This window comes from Eublepharis macularius, chromosome 19 (assembly GCF_028583425.1).
Source record: "Eublepharis macularius isolate TG4126 chromosome 19, MPM_Emac_v1.0, whole genome shotgun sequence".
Taxonomy (NCBI): Eukaryota; Metazoa; Chordata; class Lepidosauria; order Squamata; family Eublepharidae; genus Eublepharis; species Eublepharis macularius.
The window spans coordinates 24331199-24353994 of record NC_072808.1 but is presented as its reverse complement, the minus strand read 5'-3'; the positions used below and the strand labels follow the sequence as shown (position 1 = coordinate 24353994).

General features: G+C 48.1%; 1 protein-coding gene across 1 annotated transcript in view; it reads left to right on the top strand.

Annotated features, from left to right (window-relative positions):
* Positions 1-1254: 1254 nt before the first annotated feature.
* IRAK1 (interleukin 1 receptor associated kinase 1) overlaps positions 1255-22796 on the top strand; it is a 44469-nt gene continuing 22927 nt past the window's right edge. Inside the window, exons 1-5 of the mRNA XM_055003401.1 lie at positions 1255-1461; positions 6674-6841; positions 10185-10352; positions 11439-11558; positions 18866-18972. Of these exons, the coding sequence (XP_054859376.1) occupies positions 1353-1461; positions 6674-6841; positions 10185-10352; positions 11439-11558; positions 18866-18972 (672 nt within the window). The 5' untranslated portion in view covers positions 1255-1352. The remainder of the gene's footprint in view (positions 1462-6673; positions 6842-10184; positions 10353-11438; positions 11559-18865; positions 18973-22796) is intronic.

The following is a 22796-nucleotide window of genomic DNA, read 5'->3' as shown; positions in this document are numbered from 1 at the left end:
TACAGGGTAAATAAAAGTTTGTTAATAGCATTAGCAAGAATCCAATACAGGGTTGAAGAAATGCTGAAATGGAACATACGCAATTCTAGGGCTGACATTAATAACTGTGCTTATATACCGGTCTTCTAGACAGATTAGTGCCCCACCCAGAGCAGTGAACAAGTGTTATCATCCTCATAAGGACCATCTAAGATGGCAGACATAAGACCACATGTACTACAGGTAGCTCATAGGAGCACATATTGAAAACAGAGTACATAAGGCAACATAGTGGTGAAGTCTATAGTTCCTAATTACATACATATACTTTATGTCCAGCCCAATTAAGAATTCTTTGATTTATATACCGCCCTTCAGGACAACTTAATGCCCAGTAAGAGTGGATTATAAAGCCTGTTGTTATCCTGAGAACAATCACCCTGTGAGGTGGGTGGGGCAGAGAGAGCTCTGAAAGAGCTGTGACTGGCCCAAGGTCACCCAGGAGGATGCAAGCAGAGGAGTGCGGAATCGAGATCTGCTCCCCAGGTTAGAGTTCTGCCGGTCTTGGGAAAGCGCCTTTAGGACACCTCCCTCTTATGCTGAGCAATCGCAAAGCAAAGCCAATCCGATGGGCCGCGGAGAGCGCACACGCGTTTTCCCAGGCGCAGCGCAAGCAAAGTCCCGCCGCTCTGAGCCCGTGGAAGTCACGGGTGTCCTCTCCGCTGCCATTCACACATTCTTCTAAGTTCAATGGGCAAATTCCCAGCGTTAGCTCCGTTCCCTCCTCTGCAGGGCAATTCCACGACGCCATCAGCAACTGGCCAGTGGCCACCAGCGCCAAAGGGCAGAAACTAAAGGGGGGGGGGTAGATCAAGATGGGTAGCCGTGTTTGTCTGTAGCAGTAGAAAAGAGCAAAGGTCCAGTTGCCCCAGTAAGACTAGCGAAATTCGTGGTGGGATACGCGCTTTCGGGAGCCACAGCTCAGCCCCTTCAAGTAAGGGCGGGGGGGGGGGCAAGAGAGCCTCTCCCCCATGCAAAAAGGGTCCCGCCCCGGCGCTTTCCAGGCGAGCGGCGCCTCTTCTGCAGCGCAAACCCCGCATCATTCCATGTGGCTACCTGCGCACGCGTGGAACGAAACGGAGGGGGGCGGGGCGCGATTCTCCCCCGGCTCGGAGAGGCCCCGCCTGGCGCGCGTGCGCGTGCGCGGAGGAGCCAAGGCAGGGGGCGTGCCGAGCGGGCGCTTTCGCTCCCGGCGCCGGCGCTACTTAAAGGGGAAGTGGCCCCGGCTTCCCCCCGGCCTGCTCCGGCCTCTCCTATGGCCTGGCCTGGGCGGCGGCGGCGCGAAGGAGCTGCCGCGGCCCGGAGCGCGGGGGATGGCCGGCCCGGGGCCCTCCCGCTGCCTTCTGGAGCTGCCCGCCTCGGTCATGTGCCGCTTCTGTGAGATCATGGACGCGCTCGGCCGGGCCGACTGGGAGCGCTTCGGTGAGGGGCCGCGGCTCGGGGCGGAGGGAGGGACGCGGGGGCTTGGCGCCTCAGGAACGGGGGGGGGGGGGGGTCGCCCCTCCTTCAGCCCCTCCCCCCACACACGGGTTGCCAACCTCCGGGTGGGGACTGGAGATCTCCCGGAATTTCAACTAATCTCCAGGTGACAGAGGTCAGTTCCCCTGGAGAAAATGGCTACTTTGGAAGGGGGGGGCTCTAGGACATTACACCCCGCTGAGGTGCCTTCCCTCCCCCAACCCCACCCTTTCCAGGCTCCATCTCCAAAGTCTCCAGGAATTTCCCTACCCAGAGCTGGCAACCCCACCTTCGCCTCCGCGCACGCCGGCCCAGGCGCCGCCTGTCGCCTGCCTTGGTTTGTGCATCCTTTAACGGGAGGGCTGGAGGAAGACGCCCTCGCTAGGGTTGCCAGCTCTAGGTTGGGACATTCCTGGAGATTTGGGGGATGGGGCCTGGAGAGGGCAGGGCTTGGGGAAGGGAGGGGCCTCAGCTGGGTACAGTGCCAGAGAGACCACTCTCCGAAGAGCCGTTTTCTCCAGGGGAACCGATCTGTACGGCTTGGAGATCAGTTGTCATTCTGGGAGATCTCCAGCTGCCACCTGGAGGCTGGCAACCTTACCTCTCAGGGAGGCTTCCTTGGGTGGAGGCGGGCAGCTGGAGCTTTCCAGGGCAGGGAGACTGAGGACATCACCTGTTGAATGGTGTCCCAGGAGGCCTCTGTTAAAGGGAGCTTTTTTCTCTTGGCACATGGTGATCCTAAGGGTCGAGTCCAAGGGCACCTGAGAGACCCACTAGATTCCCACGGGGTGAGCTTTTGACAGTCAAAGCGGTGAATCATCCAGGGGGTGACTCTCAAAAGCTCACCCCCTGGGAATCTAGTCGGTCTCTCAGGTGCCCTTGGACCCGACTCTTGCTCTTCTACTGTAGATCCACACGGCTGCCCTCCTGAAACGAGTTGATAGTATCATCACAAGGCTATAAAAAACCAGGTTTGCCCAGAGAATGTGAGACTCCATGACCATTCCTTCCCCGTTTTATTTATTTTTTGCTACAGCATAACGCATCTCGGATTCTCATGAGTTAACAGAGTTTCTACCCAATATCACATTTTAATCCTTTATAGCCTAAGATTGGCATGACAGGAAAATGAGTGGCGGGTGAGACTGGGCTAGGTGCAGCGCCTTGTCAAGCACGGATGTGGATATGAGGGATGTTTTGTTTATTTGTTTGCTATGCAGCCTTTTCTCCCAAGGCATGCGGGGAGGTGAATGTGTCTCTGACAACCAAGAACCCAGCTCTTACTTTTAGGGAAAGGGATCAGGCCAACAGCCTTGTAAAAGGGGTGGAGAAAGCAGATTATCTTTTCCCCCCTCCCAATTATAATACCAAAACTTGGAAATCCCCCTATAAAATTGATTGACAAACGTGCCTCTTTATTTATTAAGTTAAACCTAGTCAGTGTGTTGTGACTAATATTGGGTGAGGACTTTGGCCGATGCAGGGTTAAATTTCTCTGGATGCCCTGGGGCCAGTTATGCTTCAGTGGACTAGTGTAGCTCACCCAGGTTGTGATGAATAAAACTGAGGAAGGGAAGAGCGGATATGCCACCCTGAACTCCTTGGAGGAAGGAAAGGATTAAAATGCGATATTGGGTAGATAGTCGGTTAACTCATGAGAATCCCAGAGGGGTAGATGGGTTAGCAACGAAAATAAAACGGGGGAGGAATGTTGGTAATCCTTAAGGTGCAACTTGGCTGCTGATTGGTTTTGTTTACTTGCCGAGTTCTCTGCCACAGTTGATGAAGGGTAAGCCTGTGGGAACGAAATAGAACCGCCATGTTCAGTGGCAGTACGGTGCTCTCTTATAGGTTTCTTGAAAGCGTTTATTTTCTATTGGAAATAGGATGTTGGCTGAGGTAGACCATGGTATTTGGCCGTGATCCCACCAAGCGTCCAGTGATACAACCAGCTTATTCCAGCTTCCTGTATTTCCAGTCTTTACGAGACGGAGCTGCACGCATCCAGTTCTTGCCTTATGTAGGCTGTAGTGCCGCAGCAGCTCATAATTCAAGGGCTAAATCTGGCCTCCTCAGGAGGATTGGTTGCCGGCCCAGAATCCAGATAGCTGTGTGGACGGAAGGAGCAGTGGATGTGGCCACTGGATGCCACAGGCCCACTTGGAGAAATTGGGCTAGCTGGCCACCACACTTTGCCTCACAGGAAAACTAGTTGCAGGTCTTGCTCTGGATCAACAGATGCAGAAATAAACCTTTTTACTATGTGGATAAACACCGGCGATAGAGGTGGAGGGCGGAGGTTTGTGGGCGGATTCTTTCTGCTCACTCCAGGGAGTGAAAGTGCAGCTTTGTGAGGAGCAGGGAGGGCAAGGCTGGAGGCGTGGACTCGTCCGGTATTGCTGAGAGTTTTCTGCATGAAGATTCATCCCAATTTACCTGCTCAGCAGAGCAAGATTTAAAAGGGTCCTGCCAAGCCCCCCTCCCCCTTGCCCTAAAAGTACGTTAAAGAGGAGAGGCTGCGGGAAGGTCGCTCCGTTCGCAGGGTGGGTCTGAGGTATTCGGTGTCTGAGGCAAAAGAGGTTAATGAGAGAGACGGGGAGACACAGACGGAGCCATGTGCCGTGTGAGGGACCATTCTTGGGGGGGTCTTGTGCTGCTGCGCTCCCATGTGTCGCCTCGTGGGTTTCTCCCCTCCTCTGGCTCAGATCTGCTGCCTTTAATGGAATCAGAAGTGTGCTTCTGTGTATTAACTGGCAAAAGATACAAAGTTCTACAAGTACCCCATTATATGACAGTTGGGTTACTACAGCCCAGTTTGGTGTCTGCAGGGCAGCGTCCTTTAAGCAGGGGGGCAACATGCAGCCGTAAAGAGGAGAGCAGCTGAGGATGGGATAAGGGGAGAGAGCCCCGGTGTGACAACAGAACTACGAGGAAGAGGAGGAGGAGGAGGCTGTAGTAGTCAAGGCAAGAGAAGAGCCGGAGTTTTCTTTGTAGGTGCAAAGAAGATGGGATGTGTTTTGACAAAGATGTCATGGGAGATTATGATGACTGAGTGACAGCTGGATTATGGGGGGCAGCAAAAAGAGGAGAGTCCCAAAGCCAAGATTTTGTGTCTGTTCCACAGAGAAGATGGTGATGCTGTTGTAGAGAGGAGAGGAAGCCATGGGCGCCAGAGGGCCACCTGTATGAGTGCTTCTGCAAGCCACGGCAAGCTGTCCAGAAACAACACGTAGAGACAAAATAAAAGGGGGCAGTTGCTCTGGCCTTGGTTGGGGGGGGGGGATTTGCCACTATGAAGCTCTGGTGATGGCAGCCCACCTTCTCTCTCTGGACCCCTAGGAAATATTGGACAGGAATGCCCCCTTCTTTCTTTGGTATGCGTTCCACTCCCACAGATGAGATTCTTCCTCCTCTACTGATCACTTTTGGTCACTCATCTGCCCTGATGAGCAGTGTTTACATGTAAGAGGAGGAGCTGCCAACGATAGCGAGAGGACAGGCAGCTGAGCAGTGCCAGCTGTAGTAGAGGCTAAGAGCATCAACCACCATTTGCTTGCCTCTCGTTTAGTCTGCGGCTCAGTGGAAGCGCCTCTGCTTTGCGTGGAGAAGGTCCCAGGTTCAGTCCCCAGCATCTCTGCTTAAAGGATTTGGCAGTGGGTGAAATGAAAGACCTCCCTGAGACCCTGGAGAACTGCCACCAGTCTGAGCAGATGCCAGATGGGCCAAGGGTCTGAGTCCGTATAAGGCAGCTTCATGTGTATTCACTCTCTGTTTGTCTTGACTATGCCCGAGTGTGAGCCTGCTGGACAGGTTCTTGTCACAGGCTCCCCAGACGCAGATCCAGCTCAACCAAAATGCCTGTGGGTCCAGGAGAGAGGGAAGGCAGAGGAAGAGCCTCTCCCTGAGGGAACATTGACTGAGGAACTAGGTAGGAGGAGAGCCAGCTGGGGACTCAGAAATCTCTGGTGAGAAAGATCAGCTTTAATAAAGGCAGCAGGGAGGATTAGGGGGGGGGGGGTTGGCAGTTCCCACTGGGCCAGCAAGCGCATGTAGCTGACCACATGGGGGATCTCCATGATATGAATCAGGGCTCTACCTGATCCACCACATTGAACTGAAATAAGGGAGTAGCCCTTACCAGGATGAATTGGTGCCTCCAATAGAACCCAACATGGATGTTGGCCATTTAATTTACAGCTGCTTATAACTTGTTTGGGCTGAGCTACCTTAGTGTCTAACTGGTGTAGAGTTTCTGTGTCTTGAGGCTGTGCATTTTCCTTAGATTTACCTGTACAGGAGCTTTGCGCGTTAAAGACTAAGCAGATTTTATTCCAGTGTAAAACTTTCAGGACTACAGTCTGGTATGTGGGCTCTAGACTCTTTGTTTGATTTTGCTATACCAGAATCACGTGGCTACCCCGTTGAAATTGTTACAATTAACCTGAACACTTTTTTTCTTAATACTATAGAAATAAAGCAACGTTAATAGCCGTGGGAATTGGACTGTCAAGGGTTAAATGTGTTGTCATATCAGTTTTTGGTTGTAACCCTCCTGTGTGTATAAATAATCGGACGGGGTTGGTGGTGTCAGCCATTGTAAATGTAACTGTAGGGCAGGGGAGTAGAGCCACAGGCAGATCTGGTTTGGCTGCTCTTCCTTGCCTGATGTGGATTTTAAACCTTACAGATTTTGCTAAGTAAAGCACTACTAGTTAAAACCATTTCTCAGTCTGTAGACTGTCAGGCAGAAGTACGGAGCACATCCTGCCTGTGCAGACTAAAACCCAGACCAGGAACCGATGATGGCCAGTCCAGTGAACATCAGTCTGGGGAAGAATTTGTTTACTTGTGTGACCAGAAAGACGTTGCATTCCTTGGATAGCAATGAGTATTGAACGGATTCTTGTGTTTTGATTTCATCAGTGGCTGAAGGGTTAGCAGAGGCCCGTGGCCTCTGCCTCACAAGAATTAGACTTGGGTAAAGGTCTCTGTAACCCCTTTCTTTGCAGTGTGAATAGCTTCAGAAACTCTGGCAGCCCCCCTCCCCCCTGCTCCTCAGCTGCCCCTTGTGACTTGCCTGTGTTTCTGCTCAATTTTTAAAAAGTGTTGATTGTAAGCCCAAGTTTTACGCCTCTGGACAGCAAAATGTCTCTTCCCTTCCCCTGCTGCTTCTCAGCCTCCAGGATTGTACGGAATCAGGTGGAGCTGCGTCTGTACGAGAAGATGGAGGGGCGGACGCAGCACGTCATGTGGGCCTGGATGAACCGCAACGCACGTGTCGCTGACCTGCTCCAGATCCTTGAGGACTTGCAACTTTACTTGGCCCGTGATGTCATCGCTTCATGTGAGTGCAGCCTGACTCTTGGCTCTAGCTTTCAACTCTCCCCCTCTGGCCAGGTGGGTATTGAACACTTAACGTGATGGGAGTCAGTCATGTCTTTTGCTGGCTGAAGGAAGGTCTCAAAACTGGGGTGGAAAGCAGCCCTCCTCCAGCATGTTGACTTACTTGTAGAATTGTCCTCCCCTCAGTGTCAGTCTTGGCCTTCTTGCTTACTAAACTTCTTTCCATTGCAACCTCTGGCTAGCAAAATGCATATTGTTGTCCACAAGTTTGGTCCGTTCAGGAGGGCAGCGAAAGCTGTTCTGTTTACACAAACTGGATTTTAAAAAAAATGTATACACCATGAGGTTTATTGCATTTTGAGTACATGGTGTGTATTTAGTATGCATACTGTATTATATATTACTTTATTGTGCTTTTTGTCATTTATGTTGAAAAACAGGTTATAAAATTATAAATCATGTTTACTTTAATTAGCTGACTTTTTATAGAAAACTGTGCTGAAATCTTGAAAATTAAAAATAAGCAAGATTACAACCTCTGGCTAGCAAAATGCATATTGTTGTCCAATCTAAACAAGGTATTGTAACAATCTAAACAAGGTATTTGAAGAATAAAATATGAAAAAATAGCAAATTGCATGTGTGCATAATTGAACCAAAAAGAAAAGGACAATTTCATAACTCCACTCATCACGTTAAAATCATATAGCCCTCTAAATATGAAAACCTTTATTTTCTGCCCCGTAACAACTCACTATTGCTCCCATTTTGAGGATGAGAGAGAGCCACTTTCTTGAGGTCACCAGGACATTTGTGGGTAAGGGGGAGGGGGCACTGGCCCATCTCTGTCTCCCAACCACCAGACCACCAGCTAGCCTTGTGTCTCACAAGGAGAAGGCTGGGGTGTTTCCTGGATGTCACTGTTTTCTTATCTTAGCTATTGATTGGCGTTGCTGGAGCCTACAATAGTAATAGTAATTAATTTATGCATTGAATAGTCAGTCATACATTCTCTCCACGCTTTCTCCTGTCCCTGTCCAGCAACTGTTCTGATATGAATGGGGATCCTATTTCCTGGTGGGGGATCCCTCTCTCCCAGCCTCTGCCCACAATCGCTTATCTGGCTGGCAAGGGGGAAAGGTGCAGGGCATGGGCCAAGGAGCCCAACTCCGGAGCACTTTAGTGTTGCTCCAGGAATGACATCATTTCCTGCGTGACACAGAAGTGAGGGGTCACCTGCAGGGCAGTTTTGATAAAAATCGACTCCAACACTAGATTGGGGGCTGATTTTTAACAAATTGGCCTCACATACGACCCTCTACTTCCATACTTGCTCTCCCCGTGGCCCCCCCTCTGGGCCTGGGGACCTGGCAACCCTAGGTATTAAGGGAACTAGAGGGCCTAACAAAACCAGTTTGGTCAGCTAGACTGAGACCAGTGACTACATTGCCTTATGGGACTCCTCCTTATGCTGCAGCTAAGTGATTCTGGCCCTCCCACTGGGGATTGTGCAAATAATGCAAGTGGTTCAAAGGACAGGCTGTTGCTGGCAGCTATTTTAAACCCAATTTATTTTCTTGTGAGTGAGAGAGAGATCTTCAAGGTGGTGTAGTGGGTTTGGGAGGCCCCGGTTCGAATCACCACTATTTTATGAAAGCTCGCTGGGTGACCTTGGGCCAGTCACATGAAAGTAGGAGGGTGGGAAAACCTGCATAAGCAACTTTAGGCCCTTTGGGGTGAAAGGCAGTGGATAAATGAAATAAGTATCAAACAGAGAACATAGAATAAGCAATTATACCCCTCATTTTCTCTTGGCTCAAGACAGCTTACAAATCGCAATTTAAAACAGAAAATGCAATAAGCGCTCAAATAATCCTCTCCTCCACTCTTCTAAAAATGCCTGTAGCCCATATAAATTTGTGCATTAAAATGCATTATAAAAATGTGTAAAGCTTCACTATCAAATCTAACTTTGTTTGCACATAGCTCTTGAACAAGAGACAATGCCTCTTGCGCTGCATTCTCCATTGAATGTATCATATTCCAGTAAGAAACAAATGAATACCACTGATTTCTAAATTTTCCATCTGTTTGTAATTTCCCTTCTCAGAGAGATACTGTTTCAAACCTGTGCTACGAGACATTCATCCCTGGTAAAAACAACCCTTTCTCCAAAATCTGGCCACTAAAATTCTTGGCATAGCCAGGCCTTTTTAACTAGGTATTTATATCTGTCCCTGCCTATTCCTTGAGAATAAGCCAATGAAAACATGATTGTATTATAAGGAACCATTGAGCCCCTAGGAAGACACTGTGCTAATGCTGCCCTCGACTCCTTCGTGGAAATGGGGCCTTGTGTCTTTGGGATGGCAGCTTGCAGAGAATGCCTTAGGAACTTTTTCCTCAATGCTTCTGAACAATCTTAAATTCTAAACACAGTTCCGGCCTTTTAAAGAAAATATATATGCGCAGGGGGGGTTTTTGGGAAAAGAGGTGGTGGAACTCAGTGGGTTGCCCTAGTTGAAAATGGTCACATGGCTGGTGGCTCCACCCCCTGATCTCCAGACAGAAGGGAGTTTAGATTGCCCTCCGCGCCGCCAAGCGGCGTGGAGGGCAATCTCAACTCCCCTCTGTCTGGAGATCAGGGGGTGGGGCCACCAGCCATGTGACCATTTTCAAGAGGTTCCGGAACTCCGTTCCCCCGCGTTCCCCCTGAAAAAAAGCCCTGTATATGCGTCATATAGATGTGCAACCTTGCAAGCACAGGCATAGATACTTTCCAGATATGTCCAAGTGTATAAAATGCCAAAGGGGTGTAATACGAGGTTTCATGGAAACTGAGATCTGCTGGTCTCACAGTGAAGTGTTGCCTGTGTCACAAACCCCAAACCATTTCTGCCCCCCTAAGCTTGTACTTTCTTATCTGACCATGAGGCAACATCTTGGACCTCTGCCCAGAGGCCGCATTTCTCTGGCGCTCAATTCTTGCATGTGGCATTCTTAGGTTGAGGGGCAAAGCTGAAGACAGTTGAAGTTGGCAGTTCAACGAGGAAAAGGAGAAGAAACCAATTAATGTGTCTCTGATTATTATTTCTAACTGCTGCAAAGTGGAAAAGTGAGTGACAATGAAGCCCCACGGTCAAGTGCTTATGCGCAGCTTTGGCAATGTCTCTTCTTGCCAGTCCTGCGTGTTCCTTGATACTCTTTTTCATTTCCCGGAAAGGCAGGAGGAGACAGAGAGCAGATGAATAAGGTCTGAGAGGAGTAATACAATGACAGTTTGTGCCTCACGCTTTGCACTTAGTCACTGCCTTTGAATGCCATTTCTTTCTGTTATTTTCTAGGGAATCCACCATCGCCCCGCCCAAAGTCCAGTGCATTGCCTTCTCACCTTCCATCGGTCTCCTGTGATCCTCCACCTGTCCCGTGTGCCCCAGATCCTTGTGGTGATAGCAGTAGAATGAGGATTTCTATGTGGGAACCCCAGAAGGGATCCTCTCCACTTGTTCCAGGTAACGCTACAAGCATTCCATGGCTTTGTGTATTTCACAGTTCTGTGATTTGTGCAGTTTCCTGAGAACCCCTTTCATTTGAACAAAAGCCTGTTACGAGCTGTGAAGATGGGTGCTGAAGTTGGATACAACTGGTGAAATGTTTGCCTGTGCTGGGTTGTCAAGCCATATTTCTCTGCCCCTTTCCATGACCAGAAGAAGTAGGATTGTGCAGAGCAAACACTTAATGAATTATGCAAATTAAGTGAGTTTGCATACTTTGGCTTTCTTACAGATTTTTTGTAAGTTATAACAACAACAGCATTCGATTATATACCACCCTTCAAGACAACTTAACACCCACTCAGAGTGGTTTACATAGTATGTTATTATTATCCCCACAACAATCACCCTGTGAGGTAGGTGGGGCTGAGAGAGCTCTGAAAGAGCTGTGACTGACTCAAGGTCACCCAACTGGCTTCAAGTGGAGGAGTGGGGAATCAAACTCGGTTTTCCAGATTAGAGTCCTTCCGCTCTTAATCACTACACCAAACTGGTTATATTTGAAGCAGAAAGTATACATTCGCTTGAAGAAGCAGGAGAACATTTGTTTCACTTCCCTGTGCTAAAATGAGATGCCCAGTAAATCCAGGAGCCATATAACAAAATTAATTTTCAGTCTCCTGTTTTTAGCTATCGTGGGAAAGAAGCAAGGCTGTCAGTCTCCCTGATACCTAGTTTTCTATGTGCAGGGAATCTTTTGTCATGGAGGAACATCCCTTCTTTGGATTCTCAGATTGCAGGCTGAAGTGGTACAGGCTAGACCCAAGTTTACCGCCTCCATGATAAGTAAGTCGCTTCTTTCCTCTAGCAGCTGCCCTTAAAATGGAGAGCTGAAGGCTTGCTTAGTGTTCTTTTTTTAAGTGGAGGCGTTCTGACTCCTTACCGGCACTTACGATCTTTCTGCACCTCAGTCTGTTCTCATTTGCTTCAATACTGGGCAGTTCAGAGTACTAGTCAACTTGTGATCATACAGCAGATTCTGGGCAGAGGATATGTTAGCTGTCCTTTCTGAAGGCATCAACCATTTTATTTTAATGGTTGCAGGATGCCGATTTGAGCGTAAAAATTACCCGGCCAGATCAGACCAAGGCTCATCTAGTTCAACAATTGGACTCAAGAGTGACCGGCCAGAGGCTTCTGGGAATGCACCAGCAGGACATGAAGGTGATGACTCTGCACTGTTTGCGACCAGCGTTTCGTATTCAGAGAGAGACTGCCTCTGAATATGGAAGGTCAATTTGTTTTCCTGTTATTTATAGTTCACCTTTCTCAGTCTCAAGGTAGTGTTAGTCAATATGAACTATGGCTGGAATATCCCATAAACAATGCAATATGTTACACTAACAGTCAGCGGTGGTGGAGAGTGCCCTCCAGTCAGAGTTGATTTATGGTACACAGTATTATAGTCTGCAGTCCCTATCCCCCTTTCAGAGTATTTCTCGGAACCATTTTGATTCTATTCAGCAATCCTACCTCAGTAAAAAAGCCCTCCCGAATAGTTCAGTCCTGCGTAGTTTGCAGAAAGCCAGGAGAGTGGGAGCTCTTCCGACCTCTTCAGGTAGGCCGTTCCATAAAATGGGGACAGAAAATGCATGTCTGTGGGCAGCCGTTGATTTTGTCTGTGTGCAAGGTGGCACCTGCAGAAGGCTCTGTTCAGGTGAGTGAAGCTGCCGTTGGGAGAGAGGCAGTCCAATGGACGTGAGGGACCAAGGCCATGAAGGGCTTTGTATGTGATGGCCAAAATCTTGAATTGCGCCCAGTAACTGATGGGTGTAACTGATGGGTAGCCAATGGAGTGAGTGCAGAATGGGCGTCACATTCATGCTCTGCCTAGCTCCCGATAATAACCGAGTGTGGCATTCAGCGCCTGCTGGAGTCTCTGAGTTGACTTTGAGGGGAGACCTATGTAGAGTGCGTTACAGGAGTCTTGTCTTGATGGTACTGTGGTGTAGATCCAGGGGGACCAAATCATCCGTGCCAAGGAAGGGGCAAAATTCTCGGCTAGGCTGAATTGGAAGAAGGACTTCTTTGTAGCTGTACTGATGCTTCTCTATCAGCAATGCCAGATCCAGTATAGCCCCTAGGCTCTTAACCCAGTGTGCAAAGGCTCTGCTGAACCCCATCATAAATAGGGAGTGTGTGTTTCAAGATCTCCATCTTCCCAGCCAGCATCACTTATGTCTTGTCTGGGTTCAGTTTCAGTTTGTTCACTTTCAACCATTTGACCACAGTTGACAGTCAGCGGCTTAAGACTTTTCCTGCATCACTCAGTGATTTAGATAGTGAGACTTAGAGCTGGGTATAATTTGCATATTTATGACATCCAGTTCCATAGCTATGAATAAGTTATCCTAAAGGCTTGACATAGAAGTTGAATAACATGGGGAATAAGTTGTGCCCTCTGGAACCCCGCAAAATAATTCCCACTCTGGAGATAACTGGTCTCCGACAGCAACTCTTTGAATCTATTCCGTGAGAAACAATTTAAACCAGTCCGGGGCACATTTCTAGATACCCACTTCTGCTTCCAAATACCTCAGCAAGATGTCATGATCTACTGTATCAGAAGCTACAGTTAGATCCAGGAGGAGCAACAAAGAAGCCTGGCCTTTGTCTACATTCAGATGGACGTCATTAACTAAAGCCACCAGAGCTGCCCCCATCCCATCCCAGACTGAAAAGGGTCCAAGAGGATCTGGGGTTGGTCTGCCGCTGCTCTCTAACCCCTTTGCTCAGAAAGGGCAGATGAGAGACCGAGTGGTGATTAACCACGTCTCCCCCCCCCCCCGCCCAGGAATGTTTCCCCAACTAATGGATAGATAACTGCCTCTTTGGGCAGTCACGGGAAAGAGGTGGGCCGCAAGAGGGACAGCAAGGGCTCATTTATGTGGTCTTTATATGATGTTCGTACCCACGATGGGCAAGGATCCTGTGCAGAAGTAGTGGCCTTTACAGATGTTGGGATCCTGTCAATGTCCATCACCATAAATGGGTCAAAGTGCTCCATAAACGGACCATAATGATGCGTGAAACATTTCACCTCTCCTGTATTGCAGCTGGCATCCAGATCAGATCATATTCCTGCCCTTTTATCAGCAAAAAACTGACTGTTCCTGAGGCTGTAAATGTTCAGATTTAGGAGTTAGAAGATGTTGAGATACCTTAAACTATTGGGATGGTTGTGGGATGGTTGTGAAGTAGCTGATGCACCGTTTGCAGGGAAATAACAGTATCTCAGGATACTATGGAGATTATTTATTTATTTGCATTTTTATAGTCTCCCTTCCTGAGATTCAAAGTGAATTACGCAGTGTTCAAAGATGCTCCAATAAACATGTAATAGGGTACATACAAGCACATTTGTAAAGATTTAAAACCATCAGAAATCCATTAAGCAGCTGAAGAAATGTTGAAATAGACCATAAGCAATTCTAAGACTGACATAGAGTAGGATCATACTTACAGCAATACTAGTAGAGTCTGTGGTCCCTCCCTATCCCTTTACTGATGGATCTCTTTGAGACCACTTCCTTACCGTACAGCCCTCCTATCTGAGAAAAAAAGCCCTCTTGAATAATTCAGTTTTGCGTAGGTTGAGGAAAGCCAGGGGAGTGAGAGCTTTCCTAACCTCTTCAGTAGACGGTTTGAGCATCTTTGATAAATTCGACCATATCTCCCAATTCCCGTCTGCACTGGAATAGTGCATTCACCACACGTCCTGCTCCAGGTAAAGATTTCTCCAGAGCCACTAAGACATGCTTTCATTACCTTACCTTTAACATGCTGGTATGTACGGAGAAAACATGCAACCGTCCAGGGTTATAGTTTGATATTGTCCAGCCGGTGTTGTTCTATGCAGGCTGCTCCTGGTCTCCATGTAAATAACTGGTGTAGGTCTCCCTCTCTCCTGGAGTGGGGGCCTTCTTCCACTCAGTGCAGGCAATGCCTGCGTCCCACCTGCATGTTGGAGGTCAAGAGCCACGGGCCAAGAGTCCTTGTGCTCCTCCCCCTTTGGCTTGTGACGAGAGGCTTGAGCGTCTGGCCTCAGCCCTCCTTTGAAATAGCCAGCAGAAGCCAATTGCCTGTTAAAGACAAGCGGGGAGGTGGTTCATCATCCTTTTATATCATAATATTGTATCATAATAGCTGTTGCTAGACTAGCCATCTGAACCACTGGCTGTCACATATCTGGTGATGAATAATGGGTTCCATGTGTTACACTCTTGAACCCTACTGCCAATCAATTTTATTTATTTAAATTACACCCCCCCTTTCCATAAAATGTTCTGAATTGCAACATTTAAAACAATATAATTTTCAAAACAACCAGAAATAACTAACAGTTATACTAAGACCAAAATCATTAATGTCAGCCTTCTGTCGACCATTATTCGCAACAACAGCTATACCACTAAACATAAATCTAACAAATGTTAATGCAGTCAAGTTCAAGTACAGCGTCCAGTTCAAACATATCCAATTCAGCAGGCAATAAACAGTTCCAGAAAGTTATTGAGTTGGTGCCAGACAAATGTCACAAAGAGGGCTATTCCATAAATGTGGTGCCGCTACTGAAAAGGCAGGGGCATTTGGAGCAAAGCATCCGTTGAAAATCATAAGTTGTGGGTGCATGACTGTGTGAAAGCAGTCCTTCTGATACCCTGATTTGAGACCACTTTGAAGGTTGAAACCAACTCCTTGAATTATGGCCGGAAACATAGTAGAAGCTAGTGTAGGCTTTTTCAAACCAAGCTGCCACATTTTGAAACAGTTGATTATCTTAGTTGCAATTTCTGTGGTGTATTTCATATCCTGGAATGGCCAGAACTGCATGAAGTTGTTTAAATGTGACAGCCTGCATCCATCAGTTAGTCACTGATTTATGATAGCATCAAGGGCTGCTGCAGTTCTGTGTTTAATATCTTTCCTACTAAAGCAATTTGGTAATTTTATCATAGAATCACAAGTATGGAAAAGATTTGTAATTTAAAGTATTCTAACTCCTTGCCCCAAAGACATCTGTTGCTGTTTGAAAGAGAGTCCCTTCTAAGTAGACTGTTACGGAATAACTCATTAAGAGAAGCCCAGATAATAAGTTTTGCTTTAATTCCTGGTGCTAAGTGGTTTTTTAAAAAAATTGTACATCCTCTCAGCTTCATCTCAAAGACTGAGTTCTGGCATTAAGTCTGCCTCCCATAACTGTTGCATCGTGAAGAAGGAACTGAATTTTCAAAGCTGTGTGTGCGGAAAATGGACATTGGGCAATTGTGGCACTGCATCATGGCTTGGCTGTTGTATGTTTGGAAGCTTAAACAGTGGCATGCAGCAGTGTTTGAACTGAGCCCTGTCTGTGCTGGCTCCATCTGAACATGGATTGGTTGTGGGCGGGGCTTCAGCTTTTGCCTTCTTGAGCGGACCTGAGCAATTGCATTGATTTACGTTTGTCTGAGCAAATATAGAAACATTTTAATTGCTCCGTGTTGCCTTTTATTCGTTTTTAATTGACTTCACTTCCTTGAGTTATTTGGAATCTTTAAATGAATAAATAAGGGTTGCCTTTCTTTTGGAACTTTTATTTGTATTATTTTGTTTGTATTCAGCTATGCAAAGAAGTCTGCAGACATTGATAGCGCTCAACATTTTTTACAAGTCTAACCTGCCCTTGTACATAAAATAACTGTCACACTTCTGCAGCCTGGGATAGAAAAAAAATGTAATCCTTATCTATCTTACCAGAAATTCCTTCTTTGCTGTCCTGCAGGCAAGTTTTGATCCTGCAGATGAATGAATGGCAGTTTCCTCCTTTTTGTTACTAATGTGGTGCCAGGGAGCTTTGCATCAATGAGATGCAACGGCTACAGCTCAAATTTGTTCTTGAGCTACGTACTTTACTGGATGTGAGGGCGATCTGGCTGCGACTTTACAGTCTAAATGCTGAGAGTAAGAAAGGACAGAGGCCCAAGCAACTGGTGTGTCCTTTGCGCTTATTTCAGTTGGTGCAGGAGACTGAAGGGCTCGGCCAAACAGGGCAGCATTCCTCTGTCCGCCAGGGGAGCTCTGCCATTTTAAGGCTGGGATTTTCTTCTTTCAGAAACGCTGTGGGGGCCTGATCCTGAAAGCCAACCTGGCAGCACCATGGCTGTGCAGAGGTCCCCCAGCTGAAGAGGATTGATAATAATAATAGTAATAGTAACAATAGTAATAACAATAACCTTTGATTTATATACCCTCCCTTCAGGACAACTTAACGCCTACTCAGAGCGGTTTGCAAAGTATGCCATTATTATCCCTGCAGCAAAACACCTTGTGAGGTGGGTGGGGCTGAGAGAGCTCCTAGAAGCTGACCCAAGGTCACCCAGCTGGCTTCAAGTGGAGGAGTGAGGAATCAAACCCAGCTCTCCAGATTAGAGTCCCATGGTCTTAACCACTACACCAAATGGCACGGGGAGCAAGAGAAGAGCCCCAGTGGTGGCGGTGGAGGTGAGGGCCGTGCTTGCCCTACTTCTTCATTGCCCAATAAGCACCACCTCTCACCTCTGCTGCCACTTGGCCTCCCCCCGCCCACCACCATTTTTAGGACTGCTCAGCCAGAGGAAGCCCACCTCATTCTCCACCCAGATAGAGTGCCATGAGGTTGTCTTTCAGGACTGGGTTCCCACTGCATTTTTGAAAGACGGCAATCCCAGCCTTAAAATGGCCGTGTGTCCCTATGGCAGAAACAGGGACACCGTCATGTTTGCTTGAGCCTAAGCATGTCAGTCAGAGGCTTCATAGAAAAAGTGGCCATTGGAGTGAGAGTGTTGTGTTACAAAACTGAAACTATACCGGTATAACTTAAGTTATTCTGGAATTTAATTCCTGGTGGCAGCAATCTACCAAGAGGGGGCAAGAATAAAAGGCTTAAAAACCAAATCTACCCAAGAAAAAGAAAGAGACAGAGACGAGAAACTTTGCTGTTCAACCTTGCTCTCATCCACCCCGAATAGTAATTATCTAGGAACATTAATGAAGTTTATCGGGGGTGGGGTGCGGAGTGTGTGTTGAAGTTTAACTGGAGCGAAAAATGTATTTCTTGGAATCAGCTGTGTGCTGTGAGCAGCACCAGCCCGGACTCTACTCTGAGAAAGGCATGGGGCGTGCAGTGCGGAACCCCAAATGCAGATCTAAGGAATTTGGATTTAATTGCTTCCAAGTGGCAAAAGTCACTGCATAACACAACTGTGAGATGTACGTAAGTTGACCGCATATGGTATATGTGAGCCCCCCTTTTGTAAAGAAGAATTTTAAGGCTTCAGAAATTGCTCTTTGGGCATTCTTGATAACACAGGCCAACTGAGGTCTCTGTGATGTGATTGCTTGAAAAACTGTCTAAATGTTTTAAAACTTTCACTCAATCAATCTTGTGATCAATCTGCCATGCATGCTTGATAAATCTTTTAGTACAGACAAAGAATTTGGTTGTTTGGAAATTCATTGTTAGCTGCTCCTCGTTCTGAGTCCTACTTCAGAATAGGATAGAATGGCTGTGTCATCTGCATATAGGGGGATATATAATGTAGGAATTGGTCTGTTTGCTAATTTGGATGGGAAAAGAAAAAATAAGGTGTTCACCTCAGGCAGTGACATCAGGATACCTTTCAGGACAGCAGATTGAAGCATGGATTCGTCCCATGGGATGCCCGACACAAAAGCCTCTCTTTTCTTCCCCTCCCACCAAATGAGGGAGTGATGTAGGGGTACCTCCCCCCCCCCCCAGAGTAGTGTGCTGTTTGGATGTGGTGGAAATCAAGAATAATTCTCTGCCAGCTTCAAGCCAAGTAGCTGGAAGGCGGGTAGGATACAGTTTCCATGGTTCTTTGGGGTTGTGATGAGATAAGAGAGAAACTAGAGGCCCACTTGAAATGTGCTTGGTTGACTTTAAAAAGGTGCTTGATATAAAGAGCTCTTGGAGCAGTTTATAGTCCCCAGGGGAGGGGAGCGCATTCTTCTCCTAAATCTCTGCCAAGGCAAGGAGAGTTCTGCAACTTGCATGAACTAGGAACATGAGCCTGTTTTCAATTTCTGCTCGTTCTTTTTGTGAAGAGCAAAAAACTATGCCCGGAGAGCATGGGAGCCACTGGAGATTCTGTGTCTATCCATCTACGTGCACATTGTCTTCTGAAATTCCCGGCATTGCTGACAATGCTTCTGGATCCATCTTGGTAGCTTTAAGCACTATGTAAACTCAGATTTTCAGGATACTGAAGTGTTCACCCTTCATGTACCTCTGAGGCGCTCCACCAAAATCAGGTAGAAGTATTTTAGTGTGCTCTGTGGGTAGTTCCCAGCCCTCCCAGCTGTGTCGCTAATTACAAGTAGATTTGTATAATTGTGTTTTTGTTTCTCTGCCACCATACGTGGCACCCAGTACTGAATTGCTTGTTTTGTATCTCCACTGTAATGGCACTCGCGTTCTTTCCCGCTGTGTACAGAAACCTCCTGTCTGATACGGCCTCTGCCAGACCGCTCTCGTAGCAGCCGCTCCTGCAGTGATGTCCAGAGCAACCCAGCGTTACCTCCTGCTCACGTTAAGAAACAGGTATGGAACGAGTGGCTGGCACGTGGTTTGGTCAGGAGGTGAGGGTGGAGGCGGAGACACGTAGGATGGGGCAGGAGAGTCTGTTGTGCTGGCAGTGGGAGGCGTTTGTAGCCTGTGAATTTACATGTCTAGAATTAGGTCTCTAGGTCTTCCTGGGAATCTCAACCTTAAGTTGTGTTATTTTTTTTTAAAGTTTCTAGTCTTTGAAATGTATGTGAAGTGGGTAAGGTGACTCCAAAGGTTTAGGCATTGAGTCTTCGGTGCCGTGAGTAACTACCTGTCTGTTCCTTGGTATCCCCTTACTGTTTAATTTCTTGTATACCATTCCTTTTGCCATTTTTTTTTAAAAAAAATGTCTTCTGTTTCTCATCTTGAGAAGGGGGGCTCTCTTCTCGGCCCCCTCTTCTTCCTGCTTCTGTTTTCTATGCTCTTATCATTGCATTGCATTGATTTGGAACTTTGCTTGCTCTTAGGCTGACCTGACACTGTTTGATATACTCTTCTGATTTCTAACTAAATGACTTCTAGCCATCCACACTGTAACTTTTCAAAGCCCAAACTGTTTTCTGTTTGCTTTCCTCTCCTTCCCCTGTTCTTGGTAACTCCATTAGTTTGCTCTCTTCTCAGGCTAAGAGGACTTGCTGTATCTTGCTATATAATTGAGTAAGCATGTTTCAGACAACTCACTTTATACCCTGGCGCACCACCAGAGGGCGCTGCCATGGAGGGAAGCCTAGGCAAGGCACCAGGTCCCTCCAGAAAACGTGCCATGGTGGGAAGCTCAGGCTGGGAGCAGAATGGGAGCAGGCAGCAATGCCAGCTCCCACCTTAACCCAGCTGATATTAGGAGTGGAGCAGGTGACAATGCCCACCCCTGCCTTCACCCAGCTGGTATTAGGAGAGGAACAGGTGGCAGTGCCCACGCCCACCTTAACACAGCTGGTATTAGGAGCGGAGCAGGTGCCAATGCCAACTCTCCCTGTCTTAACCCAATTGGCATTAGGAGCGGAGCAGGTGACAGTGCCCAGCCCCCTGTCTTAACCCAGTTGGTATTAGGAGCAGAGAAGGTGGCAATGCCCAGCCCCACCTTAACCTGGCTGGTATTAGGAGCGGAGCAGGTGGCAATGCCCACCCCCACCTTAACCCAACTGGTATTAGGAGCGGAGCTGATATTAGGAGCGGAGAAGATGGCAATGCCCTCACCCCAGCTTAACCCAGACGGTATTAGGAGCAGAGCTGGTATTAGGAGCAAAGCAGGTGGCAATACCCACCCGCGCCTTAACCCAGCTGGTATTAGATGCGGAGCAGGAGGCAAAGCCCACGCCCACCTTAACCCAGCAGGTTTTAGGAGCGGAGCAGGTAGCAATGTCCGCCCCCCCCCCCCCCATTTGAACCAGTTAGGATCAGGAGCGGAGCAGTTGGCAGTGCCCGTCCCCCCACCTTAACCCAGCTGGTAATAAGAGTGGAGCAGGTGGTAATGCCTGCCCCCTGCTTTAACCCAGCTGGTAGTAGGAGCAGAGCAGATAGCAATGCCCATCCCCCACCTTAACCCATGTGGTATTAGGAGTGGAGCAGGTGGCAATGCCCACCCCCCAACTTAACCCAGCTGGTATTAGGAGTGGAACAGATGGTAATGCCCGTTCCTGCCTTAACCCAGCTGGAATTAGGAGTGGAGCAGGTGGCAATGCCACCCCCGACTTTAACCCAGCTATTATTAGGAGCGGAGCACTTGGTAATGCCCCCCTCTCACCCAGCTGGGATCAGAAGCAGAGAAGGTGGCTTTGCCCACCCACTGCCTTAATACAGCAGGTATTAGGAGTGGAGCAGGTCGCAATGCCCACCCCCCAACTTAACCCAACAGATCAGGAGTAAATCAGATGGCAATGCCCGCCCCCTTCACCCTGCTGGGATCAGAAGCGGAGCAGATGGCAATGCCCGCCCCCGCCTTCACCCAGCTGGCATTAGGAGCGGAGCAGGAGGCAATGCCCTCCCCCCTGCCTTAAACCAGCTGGTATTAGTGGCGGAGCAGGTGGCAATGCCCACCCCCCCGCCATCACCCATTTGGGATCAGACGCAGAGCAGGAGGCAATGCCCTTCTTCCCTTCACCCAGCCAGGATAGGAAGCAGAGCAGGTGGCAATGCCCACCCTCTTCAACCTACTGGAGAAGGTGGCAATGCCCACCCTGTCTTCACCCTGCCGGAGCCAGGAGCCAGGCATGCAGCTGGGATCAGGCTTGGAGCAGGCGGCAATGCCTGCAATGCCAGGCTTGGGATCAGGCCTGCTGGAATCCACCATCCCTCCACAGGTTCCGGATCGGGCAGATCAGGCGTGGAGCAGATGACAATGCCCACCCCCTTCTTCACCAGATGGAATCAGTGACGGAGGAGGAGGACATGCCTGCCTGCCCACCCTCCCCTTTCTAGAGCCTGTTGTATTTTTTCCCCACAATGGGCTTTGTTGCTAGTTTCTTCATACCTGCCCTAGCCCATATCCACACTCTCTCAGTCCCTGCTGTTTCACAGAATCATAGGTTTGGAAGGGATCTCCAGGGTCATCTAGTCCAACCCCCTGCACAATGTCGGAAATTCACAACCACTTCCTTCCCACCCCCCGCCCCCCCCACACACACACCCAGTGACCCCTGCTCCATGCCCAGAAGATGGCAAAACACTGTCAGGATTGCTAGCCAAAGTGGCCTGGGGAAAATTGCTTCCTGCCCCCAAAGTGGTGATCAGCCAAGAGAACTAAGCACTGATGTAACCCTTCCTGCCCTCCCTCTCATGATCTGCCTAGGTTCACAGAATCAGCATTGCTGTCAGATGGCCATCTAGCCTCTGCTTAAAAATCTCCAAAGAAGGAGAGCCCACCACCTCCTGAGGAAGCCTGTTCCACTGACGGACCACTCTAATTGTCAGGAAGTTCTTCCTGATGTTTAGCCGAAAACTCTTTTGATTTAATTTCAAGCCATTGGTTCTGGTCCGACTTTCTGTGGCAGTGGAAACCAACTCTGCGCCATCCTCTATATGGCAGCCCTCCAAGTCCTTGAAGATGGTTATCATATCACCTCTCAGTCATCTCCTCTCCAGGCTAAACAAAGCAAGCTCCTTCAACCTTTCCACATAGGACTTGGTCTCCAGACCCCTCACCATCTTCATTGCTCTCCTCTGGACTCACTCCAGCTTGTCTATATCCTTCTTTAGTTGTGGCGCCCCAAACTAAACACAGTACTCTAGGTGAGGTCTAACCAGAGCAGAGTCGAGCGATAGCATCACTTCGTGTGATCCGGACACTATACTTCCGTTGATATAGTCTAAAATTGCATTTGCCTTTTTAGCTACCACATCACACTGCTGACTCATGTTCAGTGAGTCTCCTCCATCCTATAATTATGCATTTGATTTTTCCTACCTAAATGCAGAACTTTGCATTTATCTCTGGTGAAGTTCATTTTGTTTGTTTTAGCCCAGTTTCCCAGCCTGCCAAGATCATCCTGTATCCTGACTCTGTCTTTGACCGTATTTGCTACCCCTCCCAATTTAGTATCATCTGCAAATTTAATAAGCATTCCCTCTATTCCTTCATCCAAGTAATTTATAAAAATGTTGAACAGAACAGGTCCCAGGACCGAGTCCTGAGGCACTCCACTTGTCACTCTTCTCCAAGAGGATGAGGAACCATTAACTAGCACTCTTTGGGTGCAATCTGTCAACCAGTTACAGATCCACTTAACAGTACTAGGATCTAAACCACATTTTACCAACTTGTCAACAAGGATATTATATGGAACCTTATCAAAAGCCTTAATGAAATCACGATAAACTAT